The following is an 18,251-nucleotide window of genomic DNA, read 5'->3' as shown; positions in this document are numbered from 1 at the left end:
GGTCTGACTCTCTACTTTAACTGAAAGCTATTGTCTTAACTGAATTGGAGTTTCAAGTCTTAATACCATGTGGTTGTGGTATCGATTTGATTAACCAATTACTCTCTAAAATGTTTGGAATTGTCAGATTCAATATGTTCTGAATTGTTCGATCAATTTTCTTTACATGATGTGCGGACTCGAATTTAAGATAATAATTATATCGGTCTCCCAATTTAAAATTTAGTGTACAAGTTTTCATATACACGGTATCAAACTCGGATCGATCATAGATTTCCTCAAACTTCGATTGGTGAAACCATATGTTTAATTAAAAATATTTTAAAACATAATTATATAATATAATAATCGAAAATTTAGGCAACCTTAATCACGATATAAGAGGACTTGGGTAGATAGGAGAAGTAAAAAATATATTAAAAATTATTATGGTTCACAATATAATAATCACGATATTGTGGACGGGCGCTTTTCGTTCTCGCCGGATGCCAAAGAGGGTTTAAGCCGCGGTTTTTGAGCAGGAACTCTTCCATGGCGAGCCTCCATTCCGCCATACTCTCCCCCCTTCAATTCCACCAAAGACCCTCCAATTTAGGACTTCGGATCGACTCGACAAGAACCCTAACCTCCACCATAGCTCCTCCTCGCCTCCTTCAGCCCTTCCCTCTCTCCACCAAAACCCTAGCCTCAGATCGGCTCGTCCCACATCTCCCCAAGATTTCGTGCTCCCGGACACCCCAAATCCCCCCACTCAGCCGTCAAAATGCGAACTTCTTGAGAAGGATCGCCGGCGGAGCCGCCGTCTTGCTTATCGGCTCGCTTGTCTTCCTCGGGAGACTGGGTACGCGGTCTGCTTTGGCGCTGGATGGTGCCCAAAGGAACAATTTTTCGGCGCCGTTGGAGGAGAAGATCGATGCGTCGGGAGAGGATGAGGTAGAGATGTACGCCAGGGTGTTGCAGAAGAACCCAAAGGACGTGGAAGCGCTGAAGGTGGTTTTGTATGGTAAGTTGAAGAAGGGGAAGAGAGAGGAGGCGGTGAGACTCGTGGAGCGGCTGATCGAGTTGGAGCCGGATGACGTGGAATGGAGGCTGTTGCAGGGTCTGTGCTATGAGTTGATGGGAAAGCTGGACAAGGCTAAGAGACTTTTCAAGGATATATTGAAGGAGAGGCCTCTCTTGATTAGAGCTTTGCATGTAAGCTATTTTTTTTAACTCATTAAGTATCATGAATAGCCCGATCAACTTTTTCACTTCTTAGAGGTTGCCAATGCTATGAATAGGATGGAAACTCATACTAAGTTGTGGCGGGGTTCAAATTAGGTTGGTTGAATTCAGGTTCATTTAGAAGTATCCTATGGCTAAGGTATTAATGGTTAATAACATTAAATTTCATTTCTCAGAGGCTGCCAATGCTATGAATAGGATGACAATTCAGGAAGTTTGTGTTGAATTTGAAGTAGGTTGATTTTTGGTTGATCTAGTTGTTATCCAAACCTGAACCTTCGATAGTAGGTTTGAGTTTGTTATTCTATATCCGAATTGTTCGATTCGGTGTATGGTTCAGGTTGTAAGCTTTTGAGGACCTGTACAAGGCAATAAAATTTTCATCCATCTGTTTTATTCAAACGATTTTTGTATTTGGTTATTGCATTTCCAAAGGGTGATGCTTCATAAGTTCCCTTCTTTTCTTCATAAAAGTAATACTTTGTGATTCTGTGTACTAGCAACCATCAACAGATTATAAGAGACCCCTCGGTGAAATATTAGGTTTAAGAGATCAAAGACATGCAATAATTTTATTTGTAATTTGCTTGCTGAGTATTAGCATTTGTATGCAGGTTACAGATACTCGTGTAAGATTCATGATGTAGGATAAGATGCTTTTTCATAGAGTGATTCTGAAACCACCCAACAGGCTTTTGTTCCATTTGGTAATCTGGCAGAAGGTGTTTTTTTTAACAACTCTTCATATCCAAACTCATGAGATGTTGGATACATATTTGCTAATTTGCAAATCGGGCATTTGTCCAACTATTGATTATACCATGCCAAACAACAATAGAAATTCATAGAGTAGATCTTTTTATGATTTTAAAGTTTTTATGAATTTAAATTTCCATATTTGAGTTCTTGTAAGACTGCAACATACGTATCATGTTGCTTTGTAATATTCGTTTGCCCAAATCCCCATTTTTTGTCTTATCAAATTGGACAACTGGATGCACATCTATATCATGTTCTCATGCCCCTTCCTTGTGGCCCTGGTTTCAGTTTAAAAAATTTTGTTCTTTTGTGTGTTACTTCAATAAATACTTGCTTCCTCCTTGAATAAGAAATTTTGGTTGTTTGACCTGCAAGAATCAGCTATCAAATGCAAAGAGTTTGGCAAATCGGGTCCAAATAGGAGTTCATGAATATCTTGTGCATTGAAATATAAAATTATCTTTGTTTGAAATTCAATCTGATTGTAGATTGTGATTCTTTGTGGGGGTTCTACATGTAGACTTAGTTATATGACTGCCAGCAGCTTTCAAGGGATGGACACTAGTTCCTGAAGTGGGGATCTGGATCAACAGGATCAGCCAAGGTTGGGGTATGGTTCAACATCTAATCCATGAATCATATCGAAAAACTACAGTGAAACAGCAAATTAGATTGAAGATAAAGATACAAGGTAAAGAGAAAATAAAACCTAAGCCTGCATGCACTGCATGGTCAACATAACCAGTAAAAAAATCGGCATATGTACTGAACTTAGGGTGTAAAAATTGTTTTGTTTTTCTTCGTTGTATGTGTTTGAACATTTAATCAATCAGCAAATTTAGCTTTTTCCTCAGCTTTCTTCTTTTTTTTTCTTTGTTCATCTTCTTTCATCTCCTGATTCTTAGATGTCATAGATTGGTCTGTCTGGGTTGATTCACTTGAGATAGGCTTATTGCAGCAGACTCTTACTGATCTCATGAACCCTACACCGGAAGATCTAGAAAATATGAGGGTTCCAACAGTGGGTTCAATTGATCTTTGTCCACAATATGTATTCGATCAATCTAATTTGGATCAAGTTATTTTTAGAACCTTCGATATAGATATCTTTGAGTGCATAGATTGTCATCATGTAGGTTTCCAGTTGCCTAGGAGATCACTGTGTCCTTATGTTTTCTTATAGAGTTGCAACCTATATAGCTCTATGGTTCATGAGACTTAATGATTTAACATATTCGATCCCGTCTGTTTTCTTGAGCTTTCATGAAAATACATTGCTGAGATGTACCTTCAACTGGGAGGTAACCAACTTTTTAGTAGTTTTGACTTTTGAATTCATATAAAATTATGAAATTTACTGATTATACTCTGTGTGCTAAAAGCCCTCTTTATACTAGTTTTGTGTTGTATTAAATTGCTTTGTCCTTCTAATAAAGTGCCGCAAAGAAAAGTCAACAGAAATATCACATTTAATCTTTTCTTGTTTCTTAAAGAAATGCTTCAGGATCTAAAACGTGCAGCTCTTCCATGTTAGGGTCTTGCCTTAGCCATGCACAAGAGTCGTGAAAGTGCAGCTGCTTTTGAGATGCTGCATAAAGCTTTAGATCTTGCACGTCGTGAGAACAGAGTCACTGACCAGCGGAATATAAAGATCCTGATTGCACAAATGCATGCCATAGTGGTACTAACTTTTACCAATTCCCCCTGAAATTTATTTTGTGGTCGTCATCTTGCAAATATATATATGTGTCAGCGACCAGTAGTTTATCCTTAGTGTCAAGGCTTATATTTTGTCATTCAGGGTGACCTAGAAGGTGCTTCTCAGCATTTTCAAGATCTTGTCAATGAGGATCCTCGTGACTTTCGACCGTACCTCTGCCAGGTATAGTTTCTCATTGGATATCTTTCTGTTGTAGTCTGTAACTATTAGTTGCATCCAATTGTGGCGACCGTATCTGGAAGACTAATGTTTGATATTCTTGCTCAAATTTATGTGCATGCTTCATGGTTGCTGGTTTTGACTTTTCCATGAAATCTACATCTTTGTAGCCACAAGTGGCATCTTCAAGTTCTTCATGTCATGTGGTTGTGTAACTTACAGCCTTTCTGCATCTCATCATGGTATGCTTTAGGTTTATCAATGTGCTAGCATCACATATCCAAAACTTGTTGTTTGGTTTTGCTCGTTTTATGATTTTTCTCTTTAAGTTTTGCAGCTTGGGAGATCCGGGCCCTAGCTCCATTTAACTTTTGCCATCATAAATAATGACTGTTTTACTTGTTAACCTCATTGCAAGAAACTAGCTTACCATCATCATGGCTGCAATGTCTCATGCTGACCTATATTTGCATTATGCGTGCAGGGTGTCATCTACAGTTTATTAGACAAAACGAAGGAAGCCGACGAACAGTTTGAAATATATCGAAGCCTTCTGCCTGATGAATTTCCTCAGAGAAGCTTCATTGATGATGTTATACTGACAGCAAAAACAGAAGCCAAGCAGCTTGGGAAAGAACTCGAATCTGAATATTCACCCCGAAAATAACAAATATAAAGAAGATATATTATCCCACATATTGTTGGTAACATCTAGATTCATTGCTTTCTTCTGGAAAATGAAAGGAGAAAAGGAAAAAGAGCAGAGAAAGACTCGTGTAATTGTGTTTTTGGACATTGTAGTTGATTATATTTACTGTTTAAGATTGTGTTGCATGACACTTGAAGGATCAAGTTTGTCAACAACAGATTCATCGACTAAGAACTCCCAATGACATGCTGAATCTTCTGAGCTTCAACTTCCAGTGCTGTTGTGGATCTGATCAGCTTTCACATGAGACAGATAGAATCATGTTACAATAATTTTTGAGAACTTAGATCATGAAAATTATGGTTCCATTCATTCTTGCCCATGTAAATAATTGTCTAATCTAGCAAATTATAATTAGTATGTCATAAATATTATATGTCTTTTCAAAAGCTAGTCATTGATCGCGAGTGAAATAATTACCATTGATTTTTATCTAGTGTTGGATGATTTTTGAGTCAATGTGTGTGTTTTTTTGGAGTTTCCCTTTTTGCTTTCTTTTGCTTTTGCTCTGCCATCCTTATCGACCTTATAACAATCACGATCGGCTTCCCCTCTCTCCTTCCTTACAACACCCTTTCTCTTTTAGCTATATTGCTCTCTTGAACGAACGGTAGTGAGGGATAGAAGTGGATGGGAACGTGCTCCTTTAATGTGAGGAGATTGAGGGTGCCCTCCTTAAAGATGGCGAGGGTTCAATCAGCGTGATTGATGGGACAAAGTTAAAACATAATTTTTATTTAAAAAAAAAATAAGGGCGCTCTCACAAAAATAAATAAAAAAAAGGATATTATGCACAAGAAAAATATAAAGTTAGGTTTGCTTTTTTTTTTTTTAGTTGGAACTCGAGTTAAGTGCTTGATTAGATATTTCGATCTTTACACCTTAAAAATTTACATTAAAATATCTATAATTATAAAAATAAAAATATCTAAATCGATTTATCTTGACGTTATTGATTTTACCGATGGAATCACGAAAATAAAAGATAAAAAAGATAGTTCTAATATTTCAATTGGTGGTAGCGGGTGACGTCAGTGATGGCGGATAACGATGTCGTTAAGGGTCATGGGTAACTATCGTGGATGAGGAGAACGACGACAAGAGACGAGGACTGTTCTGTATGTGCATCGACGTCGATGTAGATATAGAGCGACCCTCACATCTCATTGTTGTTCTTCTCATCCACAATAATCACTCGTAGCTTCTACTTATGTCGTCGTCCGCCACCATTGACACTATCTGTTACCATCAACTATGATGTTAAAATTATCTTTTTATTTTTATATTTTCATTGATAAAATTGATGATATTATCAAAAATAAATTTATATATTTTATTTTTATAATTATAAAATTTTAATATAATTTTTTTTAAATAGATAGATTAACTATGAATAATATGTAATTAGTCACTTTTCGTCGCACAGTCTTTTAGTAATACGACTCACGTGGAAGTCGCTATGCCGAACACCACAGCATTTGGGAGGGAACGGAAAGGCGGAAATCTCAAATCTCTCTCTCTCTCTCTCTCTTTCTGTCACGCGCACACACACACGCAACTCAATCAATCGTTTCGGAAGGAGTTCGAGGTTCCGCCCCTCTTTTAGAGATTAGGGTTCTTCGTCGGCGAATAATTTACCACGCTAACGATTGTGTACAGGTACGGATCGGGTGCCCTTTCCCGCGGATTATAAGTTTGTATTTAGGTTGCTGTTTTTATTTTTTTTTCTTTTGATCTCCACTGTTTGATGCAACGCCTAACTCTTGAGTTTTTGTGGTTTTCTCTTTGTTGTTTCCCGTTCGTGATTCGTGTTGTTCGGTTTCCTTTTTCTCGTTCCAGTTCTTTTCTTGTAAATTGAAATTAATTTTTTGTAATCTTTTCTGGCAGTTCTTCTTCTTTTACGGAGTACACTATACTTTTAAGTACATCGTGATCATTCGAGCCAAAAGGTGATGATTTTGGGTACCGAGCCTTTGTTCCCGTTCAAGGCAGTTTAAGAAATCATTCGTTCACGCCCCAATTTGGTAGACTATGAAACAAAAAGCTTTCTTTTTTTACTTTAGTTTTAGCACCAACCAATTTCCATGCTTTTTTCCTCCATTTCTTACCTTGATATTGGAGTAATTGATTCATCGTAAAACCTAACCGTGTTTTACTATTACGTTTACGGTTGTACTTGTGAATCCTAACTAAGACGAGTCTTAAGGATTACGCCCGCCTATGGTTGAGTGACTATAGCCTGTTTTCACTTTTCGCCAAAATTCCATTATCCCTTGTTCATGAGTGAGATTCACTGAATTAGCTTAGCACCAATGTTATCACCATACCAGCAAATTTCCATGTTTCTTTTTCTTTTTCGTGCTTGACACTTGTATTAGATTCAGCCTAAAACTAGCTTTCACCATCTTTTTCCTGTATTTTGTGCTGCCTATTATAGCATAAAATATGCTTAAATATAGGGTTATACTTGTTAAGCTTAACAAAATGTCTTGGTTCAATGATCCTCCTTAAGTTGGCAATTATTGATCTTTGAAGAAGTGTGCTACACTCAAAAACAAAATGCTTTTAGTGGAGTGGAGGCATCTAGTTTACGCCTTTTTAACTTTCTGGCTCTATAAATTGTACACTCCTTAAATTGGCAACGAGATCTAGAGTTCAATTATTATTAGTACTTTAGTAGGCAGTTGAAATATATGTTGTCGGGTTGCTTGGATCCCAACAAGCGGAGGAATGGTCCCTGTTCTTTTTGTGCATTAAACACACTTGTTGCATGCAGATATATTGGTCTTCAATTCCAGAATTGCCAGGCCCTATAGAGGATGAGCATGCTAGTTTGCTTGAGCGCAACTGGTATTCATTGGCATACCATGTCCATTGCTAAGTTGGAGATTTATAGTATGGGGTTTTTCATCATCCATATTGCCATCAAGAAGGTTCATTGATTCACATGTTTGTCAACTATAACAGTCCACCTAGCTAAGCTTACATTTCGGTGTAATCATTGGAAAATGATTCTGAGATCTGTTTGACTTGTATCTGACTTTGTGGCTAGTTAGACTTGTCAATTCATCAGTACAATAAGCACAGTCTCAGTCTCTTGGTTCATGAAGCAGATGATGTATTCTTCTATATTAAGAATGCAAAAGCAAGATGTTGATAGAAGCTAGTGACCTAAACGTTTGGTAGCTTTTGATGGTTCGGTGTCGTATGATCATTCAAGCAGGATGTTGTTGGATGCTGGGTCAGTTAAAACACATGTACCTGATTCCTACCTATTTCATTCTTCACGCTTATGTGCCTCCTAACAAAATTTTACTGGACATTGATTCAGATGAGGTGGAGGCCAATGTCAAACAGCGAGGATCTGTTTGGTTTTTTCGTTTCCTCCACTTCTTGCAACTACAAAAAATTACCTGCTGGTGGAGAAACAAGTTTGCGTAAAGGTGTCGGGGACATCAGGAATTCTTTGAAAGAAGTCTGCGGTTGATGCGGTCCATGGAGTTGGTTCACCAGCCTATTTTATCGCCACAAGTTTGAGGTAAGAAATTGTGTTTGTTGTGATTGTAGGTAGCAGGCATTAAGCTTGGCTCATCATTGCCATGATCTTTGAGAAGTAATATATGGAGGAGAAATGGTTGTTGCTTGCTCCCGTTGATCAAGTTCTACAGAAATTGTCATCTAAATCAAATCATACAAGAAGAGAAAGAGCGAGTTTTTTCTATAGGAGGCTATCGACTGGTTCATGCGTATTTGGGGTTGATGTAGCAGCTGGTGTTTGCTGTCGAGGCGAAAATGTTGATCAGGTGAGCTCTCTCCTATTGAATTTTGCTGCCTTTTTTTTTGTCAAAATTTGGAACAAGTTGAAGTGACAATTATTCCATTCAAAATCTTTATCATCGCATCAGATTATATATTTGAATTCTATATTTATCTTCATTTTGTGCAATTCTCTTTTTTCTTGGCTTGCACCATCTACTTGGATTCGGTTTCATATGAAACCTAAGTCAACCCACACATGATAAAAATATTAGAATTCATAAATATATTGAGTCTTTTCATAAGCTTAGGCTTTTGTAGTCACTGGTCATCCAGTTCAAAATTTCTATCATGGAGATGCAAAATCTTAATTGGTGCAATAACCTAATCATATGTGGACAAATAACTACGTTATAACTAAGTTTGTAGAATTATGAGGAGACCCAATATATATAATCCGACTTCAATTTCTAACCATCTTTATCACCAGTATACACTAAAAAAGATTAAGATATATATATTTCATATTTGAACTATTTCTTTTTCTAGTAATCACATTGCAAAACTTAAGCTGTAAACAAAGGTTGGCATCATGGAGATCTGGATATTGTGCAACCCAAGAATTAGAATTTTGATCCAACTAGCCTGGATGAGCAGCTCATATCAGTATCATAAAATTCTGTGGGTTGGTAGAACAAACATTACGGATGATTTCAAAGTGAAACTTGAACTGTATGTATAGCTCAAGAAGAAAATACTTCTGCCATGTAAACACTGCATTTGTTGACTTGGATAAATCGAGCAAAACTATGATTACTCTTAAAACAAAATGGTAATAGCTTTTAGCCTTGTTGACATTTCCCAAATAATATAGAAAAAAGAAAATGAAAGTATAAATTCCGCAGAAAGCTAGAAAACAAGGAAACTTACAGTGGAAGTGGTCAAACGATAGACGAGGCAAGAACATCATGAACCCAACAGTCAAGAAAACTAGCCAACAACTGGTAAACATGTATTAACCATCTTGCAGCAATAAACCATAATTAGACATATCAGAATGCTTGGATTCATTTTCTTGATGCACCTTCCCCAAAATCAGAAACCAATCACACTTTCCCCCTTTATTCTAGTTTTGCAGAAAACAAATATATGCATGTATGTATTTATGTTTGTATTTGGGGTCTTACCATGGAAGCCACAGACTGCAATACTTCTTCACATGGTTGCTAGTTTCATAACAAAGCTGGAGCGAGATTTCTGTAATGCTTTAGTTTTAGTAGCAAACAAAGGGCATGATTTTGTCAACGGGCCATATCTACCGTTATCATGTTCATCCAAATGGATTGCCCCCAACAGGATTGACAGAATTCGGAGTACTTGCTTGGGCGTAGCTGATAGCTGGCTGTTGATGGATACCTGAAGTACCACAATCAGTTCCTCTGTTGTCAGTACCTAATCCGCCTTGATTACTGCAATGAGATGCATAAAGCGTCCATTAATGTCTGTAAAAGTCAGTCCTTTTCTGTAAATAATAGCATATGCAATATTACACAGAAACACAAGTTAATTGAGTAGCAGGTGACAAAAGCTCTTTTGTTTCCGATGGTATTTCACCTAAGGGAACTTGATTAAGCTTTCAAACATGATAACTAGTTTTAATATGTTCGGTCTTATTGGCTTAAGAATATTAAATTTTGATGATGATATTAAGTTCCTTTCTTAGAAAATTTTTTTTGCAGGTCATTAAGTATGAACCATGTATCTGAGATCACTATCAGATATTACTTTTAATCAAAACCATTGTTTCTAGGGGAAAAAGCAATTGGAGCAGGGAAATGAGATTCATCCAACAGAAGATTTCTTTCTCTTGCTCTTTTCTCATCTTCAAAGAAAATGGGAAGATCTGATGACACAAGAGCAGCTTCTTACTAAATACTATATATAGTTTTTATTTTAGCTCAGTGGCAGCAAGCAATAATGGGAGAAAAAGTGTAAAAGTTATATTAAGAAATATATTAACCCACTCAGAGGGCAAATACCTGAATTTTTATATAATTATCAGGGAAACAAAGCAATTGATTTCCATCTTAATAACAATAATGTTATCACTAAAAATAATCAAAGGCTATATTGCTTCCAAAAAATATAAAATCGGCAAAGTAGCCATTATATCTCATTAGAAGACTTACCCCACTGACATCATGGCTAGTTCACGAGGCATGTTGTTTGGAACTTGATGCATCATGAAGGTACCTGAAGTTTGAATTTTTAATTAGTGACGCCAGAACATAACTGTTTGCAAGTATTTCAATGGATATAAAACCTGAGGGGCATCACATATTTTTACCTGGAGAGACACTTGTTGCATAGGGCAAGTGTTCTGAGGGATTCCATCGTGGGGAAGGGGCTCCAAAACTAGAAGTTCGAATTAAAGCGAGTGGGGAAGTCATGTTTGGTAATGGCACTTGCTGAGGTGTCACTGATGGGAACTATATCATGAAAGAAGAAAACCACTGAAAGGTCGTAATCATATGACAGCTACTGTATAGGAAGCATTTAAAATAAATGCAACATAACTAAGATAATCAACATCATATTGTCCGATCTATGTAGCAAAATATGCAACCTTCTACGTCAATATTCAAATATGGATCCAACAAGCAAATGGATACCAAATTTTGTTGATAATTTAAGATTCTTCTAGCTCAGTTCTGAATATCTGATAATTGATGTGCTTAAACTACTAAATGTTGTAATCTATCAAATAAAAAAGTACTAATAAGAGAGTAAAAGAGAAAAAAAATCTGTGAAAATCTGCTTCTGTTAGGTTGCCAAATCTATCAAAATTATCTTAGGACTATTTACATTATAAGATCATGAAGGCATAATTAGAGAAGGATCCAGAAAGCCCCAAGAAATCTGTCCAACAACACTTGTAAGTTATAGAGATATTCTACAACATCCAAAAAAGGAAAATTCCTAAAAAAAAAGGATGCACAGAGAGAAGAGAAGAGAGAGAGAGAGAGGAGAGGCAACATTCTAAAGTTTAAAGCAGAGAAAATGTGGAGCAGACACAATCTTCATCACAACTGATTTGCCCAATATATCAGCCACTAAAAATTTCTTATGAAATGGTTCTTTTAAGAGAGACTGATATTAAACAGACATCATGTTTACTTGAGCAAACTTTCTGCTTCTATTAGTAACACAACGAACTAGTGTTTTTCAACTGCAGGTTTTGGATGCGTCAATCATTACAATTGACTGCTGAAATATGATCTTCCAAAAAATAGATCTTCTAGAATTTTTTACACTAACATCACTGTATAAATATTTTCCTTAACAAGAAAAAAAACGTACAACTAGTTCTTATGAACTCTGTAGGGTATATCTATAAAGGGAAAAACCTTATATGAAACAAAAAGTGAGAAGTGTTCATGTTCCAAGAAAACAAACGTAAGGGAACTTCAAAATTCAAATGATTCCACTTATAGACAAACATCAAGCTAGTGAGGTATTGCTTCTCATGCCAGATAAAAGTTAATTTTTTTAACTAGATACTGAATATGTAGGTCACATATAATTGTTCGACAGCAAGAGAGAACTATCATACCGTTGGAGCTGGATCACTAGTAAGATCAAATGGGTTCACAGACTTTGAAGTCTGTGTGTATGTAGCCGCAGTCTAAAGGAAAAAAATATTTCAAAGATAGCCTCAAAAGATTGAAAAATATGAATCAGATGAATATGATAATATGTGTGTTAAAGTAAAAGTATATACCACTCTAGTAGGAAATTGCATGTTATACCCTATGCCAGGATATGGCCCTCTTTGCCAACCTGGAGCTGATAGAGGTGTAGTTGGATAAAGAGAAGTGAAAAAATCCTGCAAACATTAATATTCATGAGGAAATATGGCAACACTGAAAAAAAATCAGCAATAAAATATATTAATAAGATACCGCTGGTAGTTCTTTCCTTCCACCATGTGTACTCCCTGCAGAAGTTGGTTGTGAAGAAATTCCAGCATTTGTTTCTTGAGATGACTTAGTGGTTATCTGAGGTAGATGGCCAGATGGGTTGATAGATGCGGCAGTGAAAGATCCTTGCTCGTGTGGTGCCACTGATGACATCGAAGTCTGAAAAGAAGTATGCACAAGATGAAACATTATAAAAACCTATGAGATGAACATGAAAATCAAAGTCCTTTACCTGGTCATTTGAAGTTCCAACAGCAGGTACATTGGATGGCTGATTACTGGGACTACCAGTGGATTTAAGTAATGACAGTTGTTCCTGGTGAATTGTGGGCAGGTTTTCTCCACCACTGGCTTTGGGAGAGGAATCAATACCAGAAACAGATACAGTTGATACATTTTCTTTAGCTGCAGGTTCTGAAACTGATAACTGACCAAGAACAGATACTAATGGGTTTGCATCTGGAGCTACTTGACTTACTTTTTGCTGACCTGAAATATCAGAAGCTGATGAATTTCCACCATCATCAGTATCAGAGGTAGTTTGTTGAGGAACTGCTTGTTCTTCTGTTGTAGCAACAGGAAGATTCGGATCCACAATTAAATCCATCAGACTTTCAAAGTACGATCCTTTCAACTGTACTGAATTTGCATCAGCGGAGCATATGCTGCTTGAAGATAAATTACTCTGCAAACAATGATGATGAATGACTCACATATAGGTTTCCAGATAAAACAAACTCATAATCTATTTATGGCTATAATAAATAAACAAATAGATTTCTTAATTCTTAATGATTAGCATCTTAAGATAAATATATATAGTTGATATATACCAAACAAGATTTTACATGTGGCAACACACCCTCATTTTAAGGCTCTTAGGAGCTCATTTATGTATGTGCTTAGATGACAAATTAGCAATTAAATAGCCATAGAGTTTAGTGATGTTCCCTAGGCCTTATTTGAGGCAACAAAGAAAAAGCTATACATAATTGGCCTTCACATGAACTACATTTCATAACATGTACCAAAAGAAGTCCATCAGCCTACCTTTGGATTTGTAGTACTTTTCCATATATGTGTAGCTGCATGAACTGCACAGGAGTATCATCAATTCGACACAGCTCTATGAACCTATCTATGCAATTTTTGGTATTTTCCCTTAATTACATCATATAATTAACTTATGACTTATTGCTTAATTTGTATGGTATATGTATATCAAGTTATGGTGCTTTTTTTTTTAAATATTGTTAAGTTTGAATTCCAACAATGTCCGTATAACAACCTCAATCATCAACACAAGGAGTACTTTCTCTAAATTAAAAATCCAAAAAATGGTCATGTTCCTTTTCGACAGTTCAGAGGGTGAGGCTTGATGTCATGTTTTGGTTGCTCCTTTATACTGATTCACCAGGGTTTAAGACACCACAATAACCTCTCTATTAGACCAGCATGTACTAATCGATATTTACTTTTCTGAATATGTATCAGCATCAAAACATATAGCTCAATACCATTCAATTAATTTTTATTTTTTGTAATGTTTTACAATGACACCAATAGGTACAGGTCAGTATACCACTGGTTTGATATATTACTAAAACCAGTATTTTACTGGTATTTAAAATCTTACATTTATCCTTGCAGACCCAGCACCGGTAGAGGCCCTGTTGGGCTGCCCTGCCAACAAATGTTGTCTGCTTTGACAGACAAATTGGAACTATTCAGCATCAGAATGACAGTTTTGCAAGTTCAAAGAAAAAAAGATAACCTCTGGTATTTTGTTACTTATCAAATAGAAAAGGTCCTGCGACACGTATATCATAGGTACTAAGCATGAATTGCATGAAACAAAATCCATTTGGCAGTAACCATAGACACAAGTAGCAATCAACAAAATAAAACAGTATAAAAACCCACCTCCATTTGTGTAGAATCATCAGGGACCATTTGTGTAGAATCATCAGTAACCATAGATATAGCTGTTTCACCAATCTTAAGTGGTGGTATATCATCAACCGAGGTATCCTTCGCTTGGTTCACCACTGGGTCACTCGACTTATTAACATTTTTCTGATGATCTGGTGATTTCCCCTCTGGATTTGGTGCTTCCAGAAACCTAGGGGCTTCAAGTCTTCTGTTTTGTCTTACATTTCCAACTTTATTATCTCTACGCCTGTCATCTACCACCTCAAAATAAGCTGGACTTCTCTTGTATTTACCTTGATCATATCCAGGACTTCTTTCTCCATAGTTATATCTGAAAATACGATCACTATTTCTACCACTAGGACTATATCGATCTTCATATGGTGGGCTTCTCAATCCACTTTTATATGATTCTGCTTTCTGGTTTTCATTATAGTTATCCCTTTTATCCTGCAAGAGAACAAACACAAAACCATTATACTAAACAGAGAACTGAGAAAGGACTTCCAGCAAATTTCATATCATCCAAATCAACAATTCCTTGGTTATCACACCTTCATTTTCTGAGGTCTGTCTCCAACACTTTCCCCAGTATACCTCCGATACACGTAAACATTCTTAATGAAATCCCTGAGTCTATCGATATTACTGGAACTCAAAATAACAGCAAGGGAATCAACTTTACCTTCTGATAAAATACTAAAGAACCAAAACACAGAACCAGCAGTAACCTGCTATGAGGAAATGAATGATGTTGTGGGTCCCAGTCCTTAAAGTAAAGTTCTCTGGCACGCTGTTCAGAAATCACACACAAGTAGTCTTGAAAATAGTAGCCCTAAATTAATACATATTCCAAAAGTGAAACAGACGTAGATGGTAGTACCTCGTTTCCCCCTTCTTGAAGGGCTGCCACTTCTTGCGAAGAAAATTTAGCCATAGATATGGACTTAATTCGGTGGGTAAATTCCCGACTGGTAAACAAAAAACATTCATGATAAAGCTAATATTAGGAACAGCTAACATGCAGATGAAGGAACAACACCATGATGACGTAGCATAATACTTACTGTATTCCGCTACAGTTTGTACAGACAAAGGTCCAGAAATTTGTGCACACATATTGTGGCCCCTGTCAAGGTTTCTATGTTAGCTTCACAAATGTTAATAACAAGCAACTTAACAAGAACAGTATCAAGAAACCAATTTGTAGAACACCTTAAGTTCATACTAAGATGAAATAAGCAACTAAGTTGCAGCATGTCCTTTGATATACATTGATGCTCTCTGCATATATAGCAAACTCAAGGGCGCGCTGTAGTAAAATAGTGAAAGATACAGTGCACACATGTTTCAGTCCACCCTTGCTCAATTTAAAAGAAGGTTTGCAACAAAAATGTGGCAGCTAATTCTGGGTAATAAGATCCAAGGAATGACTGCCTGACCGCTCGAAGATAATTAGATCCATGAGTTTTCCGTGTATACCAGACTGCAGTAGCTGCCTGACATATAGCATTCTAGACGAATAATAGAGCAGTATGAGTGTAACAGCTAATGTTTACTCATCTTGGGTATACTGGTCGCACTAATTATGATGTGAGCACATACAAAATGTAGAATGGTCACACTAAAAGTTAAGGTTTCATAAGATCTATCAACAACATTTCTCTGCATATGACATCAACACGAAAAATCAAATCTGTGTTGTCCAATATCTTGAATGACATAGTCTGTAGAAATATTTTTACATTTTTCACATTTTAGTATCTTACCCATCCAAACTGCCTGCAGTTACAGTCAGGTTTTTATTTTTTCACATAGTCCATAAAAATAGTTTTATCTGTCTATCTGAATATCTCCTATTTGAGTATAGGACATATTGCAGACAACCAGGCATCACCTTATGAAACAATTATTGGGAAACGATAGTAACAGTGATCACAACATGATGATGACAACTAGAAGAAGAGACATTGCACCTGCCTAACTATTTAGGTTCAGCTGAATGGACCATTTCATGCTATTATTAATTGATATAAAACCAGATAATCGAAGTGTTACCTTTTGTTGTTGCTATGCATCTTCGGTCTTCCTACTTCTGTTCAACCTCAAATTTGGATTTACTTGCCTCAACTTGTTGATGCATTTGCAGATTTTCTTTGATCATTTCCAGACATCATAGGCAATTTTTCTTCAATTTATTCTCAATATATTTGCTATAATCATCATCTATTCTATCTTTCATGGTACAATCAGATATCTAAATAGATATCATTACCTTTCCTACACTAAATTATAGAGTATGTCTGAATCAGCACCCATGTTATTTTGGAAAATGTTTCTTTTAATTGAAAAATAGCCAATGTCCACCCAATTTTCCACATGTTCTGTTTTAGTTCAACATCTCACACTGTCTCCTTAAATCTCCTTCCTTGATCATTATGCAAACTTCTGAATTGTGTTTTACTTCTTCTATTTCTTGAAATTTCTTGATCATCAATTTCAGGTACACATTCATTTCATGTATAATCTCCTGATCATATTCTTCTTTTGTCAATCTAGATCCTACATAAAATACAATCCTTGAATTTAAGAAAAAAGAAGAAATGGTAGTTTTTTTTAATGATTGTCTGTCCAACCTCATAATGGTAAGGAACATCGATGTGGTGATTTAGATCAATTTTTTTGAATGCATCTATTCTACATCTTAATCCATATTTACATGATATTATTATAATTTTCTTCCATGTCTTGGACACCTTTGATTTACTTTCATCTCGAGAAACAATTGTTTCACATATTACATTTTATCGACTAGTTATATTTTGAGTCTATGCTTTATACTTTGCATTTCCTTATGCATAAATCCAGCACTAATATTCTAAGGTTTGAATTCAAATTATATGCAGGTATAACTTGTAATCTTTTCTTGACTTTTCATTTATTCTCCTAGAAGTAAGATAAGAAGTCAATTGACTATGATTCATCCAGTCTAAAGAAAAGTAGAGTTTGTAGAAACTAATGGGAATATGGATTGCGGGAAACTCTTTTCAAAAAAGAACTTCCAATAAGACGTACAATAGCAGATAAATAATTAACAACAGCTACACCCATTGTCATTTAGAACTGAACAATTTCATCTGGCTCAGAAAAATATGCCAACAAATGTAGCCATTTCATCCATCGGGCTCATACCATATCACATTTGACAAATCACTCTAAATTGGCAAACCATATTGTAGATCTAGGTCAGCGTCAAATCATTTCGATCCTGAAATCCAAGAATTGACTACACGACATGTTTTATGTGTGTCCAGATCAGGAAAAGTAAACAACCTTACCAGACTATTGCAATTGATACACCTCCGGTTGGCAGGGAGCTTCAGAAGCCCTCGAATTATCTTCTCATTCTTCTTCTCCTCTTTCACCAGATTCGCCATCCCGGAATTCCCCTCTACCTTCTCCTACCGTCAGCAATTCCGCTCAAGGTTCACGTCTAGAATAAAAGGAGAAACCAAAAGACATGCTTAAATTTGCAGGCCATAACCGAGCACGCCTGCATCAAGAAGAAGAAAAAGGATTAACCCACTAAGAAACGAGGCGAACAACCCAATGTGACAGCCATAGCCATATAAGAATCTGAGCAACGACGATAACCGGTAAAGGTCGTCGCGGATTAGGCTTCCTATTGGGAAAACGAGCCAACAATGAAGAAGCTCGGATACGGCGATCGGCCAAAAAACAAATGGAATAACTCAAAAACCTGGGATTTGCCTGCTATGGAGAGAGAGAGAGAGAGAGAGAGAGAGATTGCTGTTGTGCTTCTTCTCCAGGCAGAGTCAATTTATATTGACAGGAAACATTAGCCGGCTTCTCCGGTGGACGAGTCGCGGCCGGTAGGTTCCGCTGTCGCATTGCGAGCGGGGGACCCATCATCGCCCGAAGAAGCGGGAGAGTTCAGTCACGGAAAAACTTTTTTAAATTAAAAAAAAATATTATTGAGGGCGAATTCCTG

At 36.5% G+C, this 18,251-nt stretch overlaps 2 protein-coding genes and 1 long non-coding RNA gene across 8 annotated transcripts; 2 read left to right on the top strand and 1 right to left on the bottom strand.

Annotated features, from left to right (window-relative positions):
- Positions 1–465: 465 nt before the first annotated feature.
- Positions 466–4,764, top strand: LOC135640087 (protein SLOW GREEN 1, chloroplastic-like). The gene is made up of 4 exons (XM_065154218.1): positions 466–1,194; positions 3,518–3,664; positions 3,785–3,865; positions 4,347–4,764. The coding sequence occupies exons 1-4, from the start codon at positions 532–534 to the stop codon at positions 4,527–4,529; spliced, it is 1,074 nt and encodes a 357-aa protein (XP_065010290.1). The 5' UTR covers positions 466–531; the 3' UTR covers positions 4,530–4,764.
- Positions 4,765–6,049: 1,285 nt separating this feature from the next.
- Positions 6,050–9,927, top strand: LOC103986599 (uncharacterized). Of its 6 annotated transcripts, none has more exons than XR_010497334.1 (5): positions 6,050–6,230; positions 6,459–6,520; positions 7,685–7,812; positions 7,903–8,374; positions 9,684–9,927. It is a non-coding gene; the product is annotated as an uncharacterized LOC103986599 (long non-coding RNA). The 6 variants fall into 6 exon arrangements; XR_010497332.1 differs by having other exon boundaries at positions 6,459–6,595; XR_010497335.1 differs by having other exon boundaries at positions 6,459–6,595; positions 9,458–9,927.
- On the bottom strand, positions 9,080–18,068 carry LOC135582209 (probable ADP-ribosylation factor GTPase-activating protein AGD14). Its single transcript, XM_065154887.1, has 14 exons — positions 17,894–18,068; positions 17,578–17,792; positions 15,307–15,368; positions 15,123–15,210; positions 14,971–15,032; positions 14,794–14,887; positions 14,231–14,689; positions 12,540–12,992; positions 12,290–12,466; positions 12,109–12,213; positions 11,941–12,012; positions 10,675–10,816; positions 10,517–10,580; positions 9,080–9,796 (listed from the first exon to the last, which is right to left on the bottom strand). The coding sequence occupies exons 2-14, from the start codon at positions 17,674–17,676 to the stop codon at positions 9,658–9,660; spliced, it is 2,016 nt and encodes a 671-aa protein (XP_065010959.1). The 5' UTR covers positions 17,677–17,792; positions 17,894–18,068; the 3' UTR covers positions 9,080–9,657.
- Positions 18,069–18,251: the final 183 nt, after the last annotated feature.

This window comes from Musa acuminata, chromosome BXJ3-6 (genome assembly GCF_036884655.1).
Source record: "Musa acuminata AAA Group cultivar baxijiao chromosome BXJ3-6, Cavendish_Baxijiao_AAA, whole genome shotgun sequence".
NCBI lineage: Eukaryota > Viridiplantae > Streptophyta > Magnoliopsida > Zingiberales > Musaceae > Musa > Musa acuminata.
Note: the sequence above shows the minus strand (reverse complement) of the source record. Positions and strands in the feature narration are given on the sequence as shown.

What these genes read in the sequence shown, in the direction of transcription:
- LOC135640087 (XM_065154218.1), top strand. Translation starts at nt 532, where the DNA reads ATGGCGAGCCTCCATTCCGCCATACTCTCCCCCCTTCAATTCCACCAA. An exon ending in TCTTGATTAGAGCTTTGCAT is followed by an intron (nt 1,195 to 3,517) that starts GTAAGCTATTTT and finishes CTTCCATGTTAG; the next exon opens with GGTCTTGCCTTAGCCATGCA. An exon ending in CACAAATGCATGCCATAGTG is followed by an intron (nt 3,665 to 3,784) that starts GTACTAACTTTT and finishes TTTGTCATTCAG; the next exon opens with GGTGACCTAGAAGGTGCTTC.
- LOC135582209 (XM_065154887.1), bottom strand. Translation starts at nt 17,676, where the DNA reads ATGGCGAATCTGGTGAAAGAGGAGAAGAAGAATGAGAAGATAATTCGA. An exon ending in ACAAACTGTAGCGGAATACA is followed by an intron (nt 15,211 to 15,306) that starts GTAAGTATTATG and finishes TTTGTTTACCAG; the next exon opens with TCGGGAATTTACCCACCGAA. An exon ending in ACAGACCTCAGAAAATGAAG is followed by an intron (nt 14,690 to 14,793) that starts GTGTGATAACCA and finishes GTTCTCTTGCAG; the next exon opens with GATAAAAGGGATAACTATAA.